Source organism: Simochromis diagramma, unplaced genomic scaffold, assembly GCF_900408965.1.
Source record: "Simochromis diagramma unplaced genomic scaffold, fSimDia1.1 OVJJ01000343.1, whole genome shotgun sequence".
In the NCBI taxonomy this organism is placed as follows: domain Eukaryota; kingdom Metazoa; phylum Chordata; class Actinopteri; order Cichliformes; family Cichlidae; genus Simochromis; species Simochromis diagramma.
Genome location: NW_024386831.1, coordinates 8,664,587 through 8,681,992, shown reverse-complemented (window position 1 = coordinate 8,681,992; position 17,406 = coordinate 8,664,587). Strand labels below are relative to the sequence as shown.

Here is a 17,406-nt window from a genome sequence, read left to right as displayed (position 1 = left end):
GGGGAAAGGTTGGGGGGTGTGGGGGGTCTATAAGTTCGGTATTTTAATGTCGGGGAAGCTGGGAGGAGGTGGCTGGGAGGTGTAGTCGCAGTTGGGGTTGTCAGTGTGCAGTGTCGTTAATTTGCAGTGGGTGGATCCTGTGCTGTGGTTTATACTGGCGTAGACAGATGCGGCCTCGCTCGGGTAAAAAAAATCGTAGATCTTTTACTGAAGTTCACGAACTTTTCCGGTAAAACAGAAGATTCCGTAGAATTTCTCTACTATTTACGGACATTCCTTCAACTCTAAAACGGAAAATTACGTTTGTTCACAATAAAATTTCTATGAATAGAAAAACTGAAAGTCGTGTTTATCATTTACAGACACTGGTTTTCACTGTAACTCATTAAATGTATTTCTTTATATCTTTACACTTTGATACAGTTACAACCTTTTACACCATCTGCTCAAAAATTCGTAAATTAAAACTTCATGAACAAAATAACTGACAGACATCAAAATGTGAAGATTTGTATTTCCCTTGAAGTCACTTTGTCCTCATGTAAACGCGTTCATGCACATTCAAGTGTTTTCTTCCTACAGGACACCTGACCAACAAACATGTAATAGTATTTGTACAGTAACAGTATCCAGAGTACTTTAGGTTCGAATCACTGCTGCGGTTGTTTGGCTCAGCCAAACACGTGTGGTTCACATCCATGTGTGTCCACTCATGAGAAGGACACACATGTAGTCCTGCATTCACTTCATCAATGAATCCGAGTGAACGTTTGTCCTGCATTAACTCTGTGGGGTCTTCACCTTACAGTAACACGTGTGTTTGTTCACTGATGCTATATGAATAAAAGTGAACTACAGGTGTTCCTGAAACGTGTCTTTGTTAGAACAGGGCGGATGGATGAGCACAGCCCTCTCAGCACAGGGCTGACACCACTTTGCCCCTTATAAGAAATACAACACAAATTTATTAGGACAGGTTACTAAACCAGGCTTACAGGTAAAAGGACATTTACTGAGCGGATCGTGTCAGCTGTTGCTTCCTTTCACCCGCTGTGTGAAAACAAAGCCCTGGGCTCCCTCTGCTGGTTCGTTAGTTGAGGACAGGGCAGAAGGGCAGAGGACCCAGTGCTCTTACGTTGAAGTTCTTCCGCTTCCTGTCTCGCTGCTATTGCGCTTCCCAAACGTCACTCGGTGGTTTCCAGGCTGTTGTTCGGGGGGCCGCCGCTGGAGGGCGCTGTGGGAGTTTATTAGTTAGGAGTTTTTTTTAAACGCTTTTATTTCTGTGAACTTTGAAAAGCTGCAGAGCTGTGAGGAAATGTCTCAGCGACTCACTTTAATAAAGTTTTTAGCAGAGGTGTGGACTCGAGTCACATGACTTGGACTCGAGTCAGACTTGAGTCATTAATTTTATGACTTTAGACTTGACTTGAAAAAATGTTCTAAGACTTGTGACTTGACTTGGACTTTTACACCAATGAACTGGGACTTGAATCGGACTTGAACCGGTTTACTTGAAAAGACTTGATATTTCACCCCAAATATAAAATTTAACATGCATATTATATAGAAAGTGTGCACCATTAATTCAATTCATTGATTCATTTATTCAAACCACACTCCGTATGTATGTGTGCGTGAGCTGTAGCACAGCCAATCAAATTAACCAGATTTAATAAAAAAAAAATAAAAAAAATGCTGCAAGGAGTTATTTTTTTCAGGTACATAAACTATGAAGTAGTCAACAAAAAACTGAAATGCAAAACATGCAAGAAGACAATCACAGACAGAGATGGAACAACTTCCAACTTTCTCCGACAGTTGAAGTTGCATAAAGAACGTAGGTGGTGCTTCTCTCTTGCTACGATGAGATCATGACTTCATCTAACAAGCAAATCTTGTCCAGGCTACGTTGGTGATACAGTTTTTTTTAATGTGTATGATACTTTTGTCATGCGATTTTAAAGCCGGTCCTACAAGCGCATCCAGGAATAACATGCATCTTATCTCAGAACTGTCGGTGAAAATTATTCTTGGAGCTAAGTTTAATTGAGCTGCATTTTATAGAGGTGCAATTTCACAATTTGTGTATATTTTCTAAGTTCACTATTTCGTCATGTGTTGAGAAAAACACAGATTTTAAAATTACATGGTCTAATATTTACATTTAGCATAACTGCAACATGCTTCTTTCGTTTTTTGTTTTTTTTTAAAGACTCGAAAGGACTTGAAATTCAAAGTTTCAGACTTGTTACTTTACTCGCACTTTTACACCAGTGACTTGAGACTCGACTCTGACTTGCCTGACATTACTTGAGACTTGACTTGTGACTTGAGGATAAAGACTTGAGACTTACTTGAGACTTGCAAAACAATGACTTGGTCCCACCTCTGGTTTTTAGAATCAAAGCCTGTTGGTCTGACTGTGACTGTTGTTTATTACTGTTGGTGTGAAGTGCAGGCATGAAGCTGTAACAAAGTCAACATCACAACACTGTTTCAAACTTTATTGTCAGACTACACAAAGCTTCCACATGATGACGTGTTTATGACATTCACTCCAAATTATATACAAATCAAAGGTGCCGAGCCGTTTCCAAATACACAACCTGCTCCTTAAACACACAAGTCATCACGAAGCCTGCAACAAGCGTGCAAATCATCCGAAAGCAAAACACGTTCCCTGATGCAGAGTTAAGGTGCTGGAACAGAGACCAGGAGAGGAAACGGAGACAGGACGAGGGAGTGACGTCAAACCCAAAAACCCCGCTGAGCTCATTTTCACCCATTTTGTGGTGGAAAGTTCCAGACTCTTTGACTTTCAGTGCCAGTCCTCTGTGAACTGCCTGAAAACCATTATGGAGGTGTGTTACAGCCCAGTTTAGCAGATGGGAAGAGCTGTGGAAAAATCCCAGTGTGTCAGAGCGCTGCACGCTGGAAATGTGAGCTGCTCTGTTTGCGTTTGCCACAGCAGATGGCGTTCACAGACAGACTTCTGCCTGTTGCATAACTACAAGTGTTTGTGCTCAGGAAGAGCAGGAGGAGCCTGACAGTCACCGAGGAGGGCAAACTCACCCAGCGGTTCTCCTTGTTCCTGACTGGGTAAACTTGAAAACACAGACTGTATATAAAGATGGACAGCATGGCAATCGCCCTCTGGTGGCAGGTTGGGGTAAAAGTTATAAACCCCGCCCCCTCCAAATCAAAGTGATCTTAAACATTTTCTTCTCATGAGCAGTGCTTCTTAAATTTAGGTTTTCACCACTAACCAGGTGACGTCAGCTGTTGGACAGGCCTAGAGACCGGACAGGTCGGCCCGGAAAAACAAGGATTCACCAGCTGGATGGAGAAGCACTAAACCTCCCTGTGACCGCTTCCAGCAACCAGGTGGAGAATTCACATTTTTCCTTAACAATCGGAGGTTTCCGTGCAGTCGCTGACTGTCTGATAAATGCTAAGTGTAAATGATGTAAGCATGAAAATCAAGTGCAGAGACCCTCTGATGAAGTCAGACACTCACAGGCTGAGCATCTTTCATGTTACGTGGAGAAACTCAAGCGGACCGTGTGTCACTGCTGCTGGGTTTGTTTGCTGATGGGGCGTGCAGCCCTGACCCCTCCCTGACTTCACACCACATGATCTATAATTATGTCATAAAAGCTGCTCATATGAGACCAGATCCCAAGGCCTGCAAGAGTCTGGGTGCTTATCAGAGTCTGCTGTCAGGACGGCTAACCACGAGTCATTGGTCACTGCTGAGGCATTTAACTAACCAATAGGCGGAGAGGTCATGAATAATGTGCGCTTACATCAAGCCTGAACGTCAGTGTTTATCTGCACGTTCGTTTTTCTGGAAAAGGATTAGCGGTTTAAATGTCTACACTTTCAACTGAAGTTCCACGTACAACCACTAGAGGGCTGCAAACAGCCAGAAAATAAAGAAGAACGTTTGTTTTGGTCATTTAGGGGCTGCTTCAAACAGCAACAGCCCATCAAAGGTTTATATGGACTGTTACAGTATAAGAAATGATAAATGTATCTTTATAGCTTATGGTTTAACTCAGGAGCAGCTTTCAGTTCTGTCTTTGACCACCAGAGTGTGAGGAACTACCAGGACATTAGCAAACATGCACTGATTTGCCTGACAGCCTCTGTCGTGTGGCTGCAGCACAGCGACACCTGCAGAGCCAAAACTGAACTGTTTCAGAACAGAGAAACTCCAGGAAACTGAACCCTCTGTTCACATCAAATGTTTGTGCATGAGATCAAACCCAGTTTAAGAAAAAGGGCTAATCCCTCCACCCGGCCTTGGACTCTGGCCATGTGTGTGCACTTTGTAGCTGTCCTGCTGTGAATGAGAATTAGAACCTGGAAGCGAATCAAAGCATTTCTGACGCACATCATTTTGGACTCTAAGGTTGGTGTTTGTAAAAGTGAGCCGTGCTCTGTGCACGTTTTAAAAGTTTCTGTTTGCGGGAACATTTCCTCACACAGAGGCGCTGAGCAGCGTGCAAAGTCCCGCCGTGTAATTAAGCATAGAGGCCAGCGTGTGCTGGGCGTGGACCTGAACTCTGACTCTCTGCTCTGAATCCTCACTGCATGGGTTACACACACACGCACGCACGCACACACACACACACACACGCACGTGCGCGCACACACACACACGTTTGTGCGAGCAGGTCTCACAGAGCCTCTCAGGACTCGAGCAGGAGGACAGCGAGAGCATGTAAGCTCCTCGGCCTTAAAGCGAGTGTGAAACAAACACATTCTGTTTGCGCTCTGCTGAGCGACAGCTGCGCAGCCCCGCCCACTCGTCCAGCTCAGCAGAGCCCAAGTCATGGTCGCCGTCCAAGCGAGTGCGCGGTGTTGGCTGCTGACGGAGGATCCTAACGCTGGCACTCGTGTTGTTCGGCGTCCATTTTAACCTGTTTCAAAACAACTTGTTTTATGAGGCCATCTGCTCTCAATCAGAGCAGCTGGGAAAACGCGGCACAGCGCCTGCCGAGCTCTCTGGCCTCAGCAGACCCCGCTGCTGTCGGACATGTTTACATTCAGAGGCGTCGTCCTTAAACCGACACAGCGGTGTGTTTGAGTCATGTTTCAAAGACAGAGCGGCAGACGCGCTCGTCCCGCTCTGGACAGCGTTCACTGTGGCCAGCTGCCCCAGTACGTCTTGTTTTCATCTTCATAATCTGCACCGACAGGATTTCATCATGTGGCACACAAATGTTCTTCCACGAGGCCGTTATGTAACGCAGACCTGCAGGAAGCCAACGCGCCCTCGCTCTATCCGCAGCGCTGCTGAACGTTGGTTTGAGTTTGAAACCGCTCAGCACTCATCATTTGATGCTCTGGGAATGAGACTGGAGGAGTTAAAGTACAGACGTGAATCTGAGAGCGGCTTCAGCGCTTTGTGGTGGAAATTCATTCTCAGACCGTCTTAATGTTGATTTATTATCTCGCCAAATAAAACTGAGTGCTGAGCTGCTGCCCAGGATGCACCTGAAGAGGTTTCGTATGGGGTTTATTGTTGGCTCTTTTGAAGTATGAACTCTGGAGCCGTGAGCCTCTGAGAGGTTCTGCAAGTCTCTAGAGATTAGGGTTATTGAGTACTTTGCTCGTACTATGTGTCTGCACAAGTGGTACACCGCTTTGGTTACGTCCTTAGGTTTGCCTCTTTCATCCCAAATTGGCGACTTTATATGTTTTTAGTGCTGCCAGCTTTAACGCGCCATCATCATGACTAACACGATTAACAATGAACCCATCTGGAACACAGATTGAGTCAAAATCCCTTCTTTCTGCGCTCCAGATGGGTTGAGTACATTAAAAAAAGTTTAATCGCATTAATCGTGACGACTGCGTTAATGCCGACAGCCCTATTAGTTCGTCCATGTTTGTACTTCTGCATGATTACATTGCTCCGCCCATCAAAAAGTGTGTGCATGCGTGAATATATCGCCCATCGTCGATTATTGGACTGATGATTGTCGGTTGGAAAATTTTTACATATCGCCCAACCCTACTCGAGATCTGCTATGAAATCTATTTTGTAAAGATATTCCTGCTGTGATGATGAGGATGGCGTGGCTCATCAGTAAAAGCGTGCAGGGAGCCCTGCTGTTTTTCTGATTTGTGTTTTTGCTGTAAGTTTGTCGCCCATGTAAGTCTAAGAACTGAGAAAGAGACGGAGGACGGAGCGCTAACACCCAGCCGGCAGCTGGAGGCAGAGCCTGGATCTCTTCTGTCTCCGGGAACAATCGTGTTGTTTGTCTCATAGATTCAGGAAGCCTGCAGACTGTCTGCCCAGTAATGACTTCACAATTACAGTCGTTTAATCGCCGTACGGCACCTGAATGAACCACAGCTTTTGGTAACAGTTACGCTGCAGTCCATAAAGTCTGAGCGAGGTCTAAAGGCTGTGAGACGGCTCGCGGTCGATGGTCGCTGACGTGAACCTTCAGTTCATGAAACGCAGACAGATTGAATGTGAACTGGAGGAGAAAAGTGAGCGCAGAGACAGGAGAGATCAGCGCTCGCAGCGCCTGCAGCCTGAGTCACGTTAGCACCTCGTCCCCTTCCAGCTGTTTCACACAATTTTCCATCCTCGCCCACTATTACTAAGGATTTACAGATCACTTACATGCCACTCACACACCAAACCATTAAAATCCCCCAGCTTCAGTTTCCTGATGAGACACTCATTATAAACTGTGAGTGAAAGGCTTTATGAACCACTAACACCAACAGCACATCAGTGAGTTATGAGAACATCGCTGGGCTCAGCTTACTGTTTGGTTTTGTTGGTAAAATGCTAAAAAGGCTAATTTTCATTATCTGTGACAGGTCAGAGTATCTTGACGGACACTGAGAGGTTAGCCGTGAAGCATCTGCAGATGTTTAGACTCATGAGACTCCAGCAGGTCCTGGTAGTGGGAATTCCTGTTAACCTCACATGAAGCCCAAACCCAACCTATGATGTTTAATAAAGCTACGAGTTTCTACTGCGGTGCGTTACCACAGTGGACGGTCAGAGTGTGTACGTGCGTGTGAAACCTCTGTGGCAGCTGTCCTCTTATCCAATCAGAGTGCAAACATTCCCAAACCTCGTTACAGGATCAGAGCATCAAAGGGCACTACATCTCCGGGACAGGAGCAGCAGCAGGAAGGGAACGCGTCCCACAAAAAAGTGCCGTCGGTGTCGAGGTTCAGTACACGAAGGTCACCAGCAGGTCCTGCAGGCGGTCTGCAGCCATCTCAGCCGGGTCATCAGAGGGGGGCGGGGAAACGGGCAGCAGGGGGAAGTGCTGGGAGAGGGTGGGGGCAGGCGGTCCTGCCACGCTGTACGCCTTCAGGGCGGACAGCCCGTTCAGCACGGCCACGTCCACGAAGGTCATGTGCAGGAAGGAGGAGGAGCCAAAGGAAAGGGCGTCCAGCTCCGCTGTGACCCCCGCTGGGGGGGAGAGGGTCATTTCCTGGTCAGGGTATGGAGTCTGCGGCACGGCGCTGTGGATCCCAAGGGTCTGCAGACCCCGCAGAGCCAGATACCGGCTGTCCACAGGTTTGATCCCGCAGAACGACAGGCGCAGGTGGCCCACCGAGCTGCCGTTCAGCAGCTCCTCCAGGACCCAGAGCTCCTTCACCCACACCGCCAGCTGCCCCGCCTCCCGCAGCCCAGCGCGGGGCAGGGCGGAGCGTGGCACGCTGTGGCAGCGGCACAGAGAGTTCGCCAGCACTTCGTCGCAGTCCGTGACGGGGACGGAGCAACTGCAGTTACGCAGGCTGCGGCTAGTCGCAGCGCCGCTCTCGTAGAGTAGCGTCGTATTGGCCCTCGGGGAAGCTGCATGTGTGGGGGCGGAGCTCGTCGTCTGGGGGCGGGCGGCAGTCAGGAAGAACAGCAAGCACAGTGACCATGGCAACAGGGCAAAGAATGAGACTGGAGACATCTCCATGGAGACCAAACAGACTACATCTTCACCAGGTGGAAGGAGAGGACCAACCTGAGAACACACGGGGGAGGGCAGGGTGTTAGCATGGACAGCACCAGAGAGCTTGACTCACTCACACTCACTCACACACACACACACACACACACACACACACACACACACACACACACACGCTCGCACACACACAGACTCGCTCGCTCACACACGCGCGCTCACACACACGCGCGCGCACACACAGACTTGCTCGCTCACACGCGCGCGCGCACACACACAAACGCACGCTCGCTCGCACACAAACGCACGCGCGCACACACATTCATATCTTAGTAAGGACCTAAGTAAGTAAGGATCTAAATGACGTTGCCATCATCATGACATCATTTCCCACCATAACTTTAACCCTGACACTAAAACCACATTTTGAGCCTCAGAAACGTCTTCAAACTCGTGGTGACGGCGTTTTGTCTGCATAAGGACTGTTGGTCCTCACAAGTATAGCAGCATGCCAGTTTTTGGTCCCCACAAAGATCTCTGAACATGGTGCACACACACACACAGCTTTATGGGCTGATTGCCTTCCAGGCCTCGGGCTGGCGCTGGGTTGATGGAAGTTTCCTGTGCCACGCTGCGCTGCGGTCAGCGCGGCTGCGTCCCACCGTGTTAAACGCTCAGGAATGAGCACACTGCTCTCTTTATTCTCCGGCTCAGTCGTGGAAAAGTGGACTGAATAAGCAGTCTAGACCTCCAGAGCGAAACTTTCCCCTCTTCTTTCCAGAGTTTATGTCGGACAAAGTCGAATCAGTTTTCCAAAAAACACAAACAAGTGATGCATTCAGGAAGGTCACAGCCATTTCTTATTCTTCACTAATAACTTTAAATGCAAAGTTTCTGCAGACATCGCTCGACCTGTGACACGTCTGAAACCTGAAATCATTACGTTGTCGTGGAAAGGTCAGGGGTCACTTTAGACCCTGCTGCTGTTGTAAACACTTTAATGACAATCAGACGAACGCAATGATGTGCTCACTTCTCCCGTCGGCACTCGGAGTAATTTTCCTGCTGCTCCAACAGAACCTGAGACACTAGGATCATTGTTCCCACACTGAGTGCTGTGAGGACAACCCGAGCAGGAAGGAGGAATTCTTCACACGTGAACTCCATCCATCCATCATCCATCAAATCATCCATCCATCTGTCACACAGTGGAAATTTGTATTTTATTTTTATTCTGATTTTTAGCGTTTATTTATGAGTGTCGTTTTATTTGCATGGTTTTATTCTGTTTCTATTGCATGGTTTTTAGTGTTTTATGTGACATGGTTTTTATCCACTGTGGACTGGCTGCACATGGGACAAATTAGCTGATAGGGACCACCTGCTGAGGCAGGGGTGTGTCCAGAGGTGGCCTATCAGCTGTGTAAAGACCTTTTAAAAACAGGCTAGCTGAGCACTGAAGGAGGGAGGCCCCAGACTGGAAGGTTAATGCGAGATGGCCAGTGTGATGCGGCGGCCCAGTCCTGACCTCATGGAACGGCAACAGTAAGAGACGACGCGTGTGATTGGCAGCAGGGCAGAGGTTTACTTCTGCCTGCGTTTGTGAGTAGGGTCTCTACTGTTGTTTACTGGGTGCAGCTGGATTGGGAGAGGGTCACCATGGCCATGAGCCAGGGCCGCTTCTGGGACCATTGTTCTGGCCCCTATTTGTTATTTTACAGGACACCGACGCAAGGGGAGCTGTGGCGGTGGTCGCATGATTAATTCGGGTGCTGAACGCAAGCCGGGCTGGGAAGTGATGGGCCAGCGGAAGGACAAGAAGATGGGAGGCTCTTTCTTGTCTGCCGAAGACAAGGCTGGCGTGGACTCTGCTCTAAAGAAGGAATTCCTGGCCTGCGGATGGACCCATAATGAACATGTGGCATAATTATAGCGGGGGGGGGGGTTAGTGAATGTAGAAAATGGTAGTTTTACGGGTTTTAGAATTGTTTTTAGTAGAGAGACAACATTTTATTACGTACATTTTAAGGGTGTTTTTATTTGTGCTCCCTGGCCCAGTAATAAACTGTTTCTGATCAGACCTGCTTCCTCTCTGTGCCCGTGGTATCTGACTCGCTTGCTCCCCCTTGCATTTTAAAGAATCTTTCTTTTTAGCGTGACATTCTGGCGCGACCGCTTTAGTGTCGCCGCGCGTTACACATCCATCAAACCATCCATCAAACCATCCATCCATCCATCATCCTTCCATCCATCCATCCATCAGTGACAGGACCAGGAACACCTCGCTGTGTTTGCTTCACATGTTCTGGGATTTTAAATTGAAGCCTGTGAGAGCTGAGCTGTGGCGAGATGTTCAGCTTCCTGTTTACATTCATTAAAATAATTTCATTTACTCGCTTTATGCCCCAAATGAAACAGTGAGCACATCCAGGCTCACAAGTTTTCTTTTGGCTTGGTTTGTGTCCACACAGACGTACAAACAGATTCAAACATCAGGATTACTGAATGTTTAAGTGAACCAATGAAACAGTTTACCTGGAACTGACTTTTTTTTGAAAGAACAGTTTTCATGCTCCCGCCAGCTTCCAATGAGCCACAGCCACCAACAAATGACAGTGCTCTGGAAACGTGATCGGACTGTGAGGGCACACGAGGAGGAGGTACGAGCCACTGGCAATGACCTCGATGTAAACACATCGATGAAACGCTCGCTAACTGCGCTCCACGAGACAGGAAGAGCTTGTGGCAGATGGAAAAGTGATGATGTGGTCACACGGTGGTAAAGGTAAGCTTTAAGTGGCCCGAGACAACATCACAGGAAGTTTCAGTTTCATCCTGTGACAGAGTGTGGTTAGTTAGTCTAGTTATTGTTCAAGTAAACGGTTAAATAGCTGTTCCACTGAAATCATCACTGAGGCGATGCCTGTGCTTACATGTCATGCGGTCTGCCATCACTCAGTATGTCCCTACCACCATAAATATCATTATCGCAGCTCTCTTTCAACTCTTGAGGCACGATTTTAAGGTGATATTGTGCTGCTCTGCTAACCTGCTCATGTTTCTAATAAATCTCTCCTGTTCTTCGCTCTGTTTTCGTCGGTTTTGTTGTGTTTCAGATTGTCGTTTTACTCAGCACTGTTTCTTTGGGAGCTTTGGAAAACCAGAGATTAAGGAGATGTCATAAATGTCAACAACAAACATGATGTTGGCTTTGAAAGCATCAGTGAGGCAGATCTTTCAGAGGTTTTCACATATTTGTGTTGTGGTGTTTTCTGTGTTGTGTGTCTGAAGCTGCACTGATCCCAGGTCAGTTTGTAGTTGAGAACACGCCTGTGCTGAGCTTGTGCTCCAAGTGCTGACGCAGTTTAAATGCTTCACTCGGGCTGTATTTAAATGCTCAGTGGGATCCGTCTCACTCTGGGATCGCGCTCTGTTTTATCGTGTTTTGCTCCCTCGTCTGAAGCCGACTGCAGACTGTTGGGATATAAAGCGATCAGCGGCTTTACGAGGCCGACCCAGCTCTGCTCGAGGTGCTTCTGCACTCACGGATTCGGCAAACACTTCTCAGCTCTACACACCGCTTTAGCAGCCACAGGGGACGCTATTTATAGAAATGTTCCCGGACTTTGTTTCTGAGAAGATCTTTTTTCAGAACACAAACCGTTAACCTGCCAGCCTTTTATGGATTTCAGTGCAGTGTAAACAAGTGTGTGCGTGTGTGTGTGAAGTAAAGTCAACCTTTTACTCGTTTATAAAGGCTGGATAGTCTCGCCATGACATCACACACTAGTTTAGACACTTCACGGTCAGCACCATCTTTTATTTGGAGCTGAACAGAGGGTGCAGTGCTAAGATATCAGCTAGCTAGCTTAGTTAGGAGTTATAGGAACATAGCGCACACACACACACACACACACTCCTGTTCACAACGCTTCATAATCACTCAGGCTTCCTGGGTAGTTGGTACAGTGACCTCACAGCAGCCATATTATTGGTCACATGATGCCATTAAAAATGATCCAACAGCACGAACACGGTGCAGAGGTCAAGTTCATGTGAAGCTAGCAGACAGCTAGCAGCTACAGCCAGCTGTGTCACCATCCACCTGGCAGAGGCCACGCCCCTGATTAAGGCCTCAGGCTCATGTTTGTCTCTGCTGTAAAGTTGGATCTTCTAACATGGGAGTCTGGGGGACTGCCTCCCTGCTGGAGCCTCTGCTGGACGTTAGAGGGACTGCAGCGTTAGCTGGCGTCTGCTCTTTTTTCCAGTTGAATGCACTAATTAAACTCAAGTGTTTAATTTGGATGTTAATTAGCAGGTAACAAGGTGGCAGGTGTTGATTTGTCAAACTTTGGATTCTAGGAGGTCACGGTGGCCACCTCCATCTTTTATATACAGTCTGTAGAGTAAATCGAGCCGTCGACCATGAAAGATTCTGGTGAGATGACTGTGTGGCTATAAATAAACGTGACTTCAGCGTGGCTGGTTTACAGTAGCAGCTGCCCTCCGTCCCCTCCATCCTCCACCGTCTTACCTCACTGCTAATATTAGTCATAGTCTTTCCAGCTGTTCCCAGCATCTGGCCCTCCCGCTCATGATACCAGTCACTTTCTGTGTGTGTTCCCTCGCTCTCTCCACTCCCTTTCCTCCATCTCCATCTGTAATCCTGCAACGAGCTGCAGCTGCAGGGCCGGATGCTGGAAATCGACCACTGAAAACACATTCCACACTCTGACACGACACTCTTCTTCCTCTCATGTGATTGCGTGTCATATTTGTGCTCTTTTAAAGCATCTTTGTTCAGTAAATATCTGTCACATGTGTGCGACAAATACAAACGGGCTGCTCGGACCACAATAGGCGAGCGGCGGCTGACCCGAGGACAGAAAAGCGACAGCGAAACGAGCTGGACGGGGTTGAAGCGTATGAGTGCGAGGTGGCCGCCGCTCGTTAAAGGAGAGGCTCAGCACATTCCTCTGACATCATGCTCCGCCACAGGCACCCACCCTAATCCGCCCTTCCTTTCTCCTTCTTCCAGCTACAGCTCGTTTCTTCCTCCATCTCCCTCTGAGCAGCTGCAGCTTCACAGGCAGAGCTGAAAGACTCACAGCTCTGAACACTGAACGTAAAACCGATTATCTAACATGATTTATTGGTTTATTCCCGAGCGGTTCACCGTGTTCTTGTGACCCAGTGGGCTGCATCATGTGCTCTTTTAACCACCAAGCTCAGGCCTTTATTGTGGCGTCTTCATGGTAACCGTCTTTAAAACAGCTCACAGCCACACCATCATCCATCAGACACTTAAATTTGGTTAAAAAACTGTGTTCCCCACAGCACAACAAGACAAGCCCAGACATGTCTGACAGCGAGAGCCACGTTTTGGCTTTGATGATGATTGAACACCTTAAAACACAGTTTACCTGCTGTAAACATCGATTATATGAGCCCAGCACTTTTATTCTATCTTCCTACCATCACAGTTATGGAGGCTGTGCTGTGATGATTACATATGTTATGGTAACAAATCCCGAAGCATAAGAAGAGAAAGTCATTCATTATTATTATCAAGGTCCAAGTAAAGTTTACAAGGTCGATCGATGTAGGCGAGGATGAAGAGAATCAGGAGAACAATAAAAGATGATCAGCCTTCAAAGGAACGCAGGAAGCTAATGATCAGGCTTTTTGCCTGCTGTGGTCTGAATCAGTCGGAGCTTTGGTGTCTGCTCACACAGAGTGAAACGCAACGCGTCACTGTGAACCAGGTGGGAACTTCCAGTCTGCTTATTGGCCAGGTGTGTTTGAGGCAGGAGCGACAAAGGTAAACACAGGTACCCTCTGTGTACACCACACACCACAAATGAAGCGCTTTGGCGATTGCTTGGAACTGAGCGGAGATCTCGTCTGACCTGAGTAACCAGCTCAGGTGTGAAAAACCCACACTAAAGAAGACATCAGACAATCAGACGAAAAAACACTAAAAACAAGAACGGGCTAAAATATTCAAATCAAAAAAGTCCAAAAATCAGAATCTGTAATCTCAATGTGCGGGGAGGCGAACGAGGAGAGGCCAAAGAAAAGCCCGGGTAATCATCCATGAATAATAATCTGCTGGTTTCCAGTGTTCTCGGTTGGTCAGCCTCCCATATGTCCGAGTGCGAGTCGTCCGTTTCATGCAAGTGTAACATGCAGAGCGGTGCACATGCTAACATGTCTTTAGCCTCGTCACTCTCCTGTCAGTGGGACCTAATTAAACCACAATGTTTGTAACAACAAACCTAATGAGACACTGACACTCCGTCACCCAACCGAACAGGGATATTTTAGATTAGATAACAAAGGAAACAAGGCTACAGCTATCCAGAGCCTCGGTATGAGCAATGAAAGGATGAAAGCAGTCAGCTGTTGAGAGCAGATCCTGGAACTGACTGGAGTTTGGGGGAAATCATAAAGTTTAAGCATTTCTTTCATTATGAAAATAAAGTTCTTGGAAAGAATATCGGCGTCAGCAGGTCATTGCTAGAGAAAAGTCTGAATGCACGAGCGGTGCATCTCTAGTTTGGAAGCGTTGGGGCTGCATGTGTTTGGAAAGGCTCAGAGATCCAGACGTAGACCCAGAAAGCTTACATCCAGCAGCAGAATGATTTTTCTCTCATACCAATATAAGCAGATGTTTGAGGGGAAATTTGGGGAAATTGTCGAGCAGCCTGAGGCGTATCGGGTTAATCTGCAGTTCCATCTCTAAGACCAGCTGAGTAAAGAGAAATGACTGAAGCTGTGAGGCTCTCAGCGTCTCCCTTCTTCGTGGTTACAAGTGTTGTTTCAGTGCTGATGAAGAGCTTCCTGTGTGTGGAGCGTGTTTACGCGTCACTGACCTCCATCAGCCGTTCACTGGAGGTTTAAATCTGTGCTGCTGCAGACGCCCCCTGCCCCATACTTTTCCCCACATTGAGACTGTGGTCTCTTTATTTTTAAGTAGACGGCAGGCTGTGAAACTAAAGTCCAGACTCTTATACCTGGGCACCATCCATCTATCCATCCAGACGACCTCTCACAGGGTCAAACATCCGATCTGACAGTGAGATTATTTAAGAAGAGTGCATATATGGACTTTACCTCAAAGAAACCTCTACAATCTTTCCATCTTCAAGTTACTTTAAATGACTAATAGATTTTTATCATTAAGAGTTCTTGTATCCACTTGTGAGAGACTTCCTTGGAATATGAAGATATCCGCTGCATCTGTGTGAAGAAGTGTTTCTCTGTGTCTGTGGAACCTGAAGGTCTCAGATCCTCTTCAAAGTGTGCTGAAGCTTTAAAATGAGCACATATAGAGGCTGGACATTCACAGCAGTGAATCTCTCTGAGCCGCTCTCCTGGCCAGGCTCTAACAGCGCACACGTAAAAAGTCAGTAAAATGTGGGCTGTCCACCGACTCAAGCGCGGAGCGTGAAACTGCGCTGGCTTCAGAACACGTTACCGTCAGAGGATCAGCCCTCTGGCTGCTGCAGGAGCTCCTGATTGTTAAAAGATGGAAGAAATGAATTCAGAGTTCAAATGAAGCCAGTGAGCTCAGGGTTTACTTCGATGCTGAAGCTCCTGGACACGATGACCCGACGAGGTCAGAACATGCGGTGAGTCTGTGGGTTTAGCTGTGAGCGGCCATCAGGACAGACGGATGATGACTCAGCTTTCTGCTGGTTTCTCTGTGATCTCAGCAGCGTCTGCTTCTCATTACTGACCTGACCGATCCTCTGGAACCACCATCGCAGCTCCAATCACACACTCATTCACAGACATCAGTGTGTGTGTGTGTGTGTGTGTGTGTGTGTGTGTGTGTGTGTGTGTGTGTGTGTGTGTGTGTGTGTGTGTGCACTCACATGTGCGGCTCACCGCGGGTTCAGGTGGCACGGAGCTCTGGGCTGATCGTCCTGCTTCCTGCGGCGGTGAGAGCAGCGGCAGCGTCCACATCTGTCTGCAGGCTGGCAGGAAACACTCATCCCTCTGCCTGCGAGCAGGGGGGGAGGGAGAGAAGGCCGGGATGGAGGCAGAGCCGGGGCTGAGAGGAGGAAGGAGGTGAGGGAGGCCTACTCTCTGCACACTGTGTGGAAACTTTCCTCATCAGATGGAAGAGCGTGGCCAGCTCCCTGTCCATGTTCTCTGCCCGCTTCTGCATCTGCGCCTCCTCCTCAGCCTCACTCTCCTCCCCCTGTGGAACCGCCTCCTGCGTCTTCTCCATCAAACATTTAAGAATGCAGCCACCTCGTGGCTCCTCAGGCCATTACAGGGGGAACAGGGCAGAAGCATTCAGCAGAAGCCTCGCTGTGTGCTTGTTCAGGCTGCAGGACATGAAAAGACTCAGATATCAGCTGAGCATCTGAAGGTGTAACAATACTAAGTTTACTTTCCACCAGCTTCTTTTTAAAATTCTCCTCCAGACGTGTCGCTGACAGTAAGAATGAGAGGCTCGTTGACTCGCTGCACCATCTTGTGGAATAAACTGGTATTACACACAAGTGCCAGATTTGTTTCTGGACATGAAGTCATCGTTTTTATGTGTTTTAGCAGCTTTATATCGTTTGGTTTTGAAACATATGTTATGAGTTTAGCAATTCTTGCTTCTGGTCTCATATATGTTGAGTCCAGCTTTACCACTCAAACTCACATGACCGATTAAAGATGCCACAGCAACAAAATGCTGCAACACTGAGTCTCCATGTCAGCATGTGTAGACTAACTAACCCTTACACCCCTAAACCAGAATTATGATAAAGAAAAAAATATGTATTGCCTCCATTTTTAGGTAAGGAGTTGTAACTTTGCTGTTTGCAAAATTTGTGCTGTTAAAATGTTGTTTTGTTTTCAATTTTCTTAATACAGTTAAAATGAAAAAATAACAGTAAATTCAGACCTGTGAGGTTGTGCTCAAAGAATGACACTAAACAAGGCGAGGAAACCGCTTTTAAAGGTGAAATGCAAAATCAGAAGTAGTCAAAAACAGCCGATTATACCCGGGACCTCAGAGGGTTTTAAGGGAGTCATACTGCACCCACTCCAGCAGCACCTCAACTATGGGGCGCCGTTTGTAAAGTGAAACATGCTGAAATTAACGGCAACATTTTTCCACATTTAGCTCAAAACAAGTCATTTTTTACAACATTTAGTAAAATATTTGTAACTTCTCATATTTAAAACAGAATTTTAAATGTTAAATCTAAATATTATATTTAAATCTAAATCTAAACGTTAAATCTAAATGTTTAGGCTAACATGCAAATTTATTGCACGGATCAGCGGAAATACCAAAATAAAAGCTTTCCGAAAACCTCCGGTGCAAAAGTGTGCCGGTAGTGGTCAGACACGTTCTCACTCCCTAAGCGTAATAATTTTCGCTAGGTGACAAATTATAACAAATTGTCAACATTTTATAAATGACGGCATCGGAAAAAGGAGAGCACATGAG

The 17,406-nt window shown here is 47.1% G+C and overlaps 1 protein-coding gene across 2 annotated transcripts; it reads right to left on the bottom strand.

The window, feature by feature from the left end:
* Positions 1 to 2,488: 2,488 nt before the first annotated feature.
* LOC120731067 (uncharacterized protein C21orf62 homolog) lies at positions 2,489 to 17,103 on the bottom strand. Of its 2 annotated transcripts, none has more exons than XM_040027830.1 (2): positions 15,837 to 17,103; positions 2,489 to 8,000 (listed from the first exon to the last, which is right to left on the bottom strand). In XM_040027830.1, exons 1-2 carry the CDS (start codon positions 15,912 to 15,914, stop codon positions 7,209 to 7,211), a joined length of 870 nt encoding a protein of 289 aa, XP_039883764.1. In that variant the 5' UTR covers positions 15,915 to 17,103; the 3' UTR covers positions 2,489 to 7,208. The 2 variants fall into 2 exon arrangements, with proteins under 2 accessions (XP_039883764.1, XP_039883765.1); XM_040027831.1 differs by having other exon boundaries at positions 15,824 to 17,102.
* Positions 17,104 to 17,406: the final 303 nt, after the last annotated feature.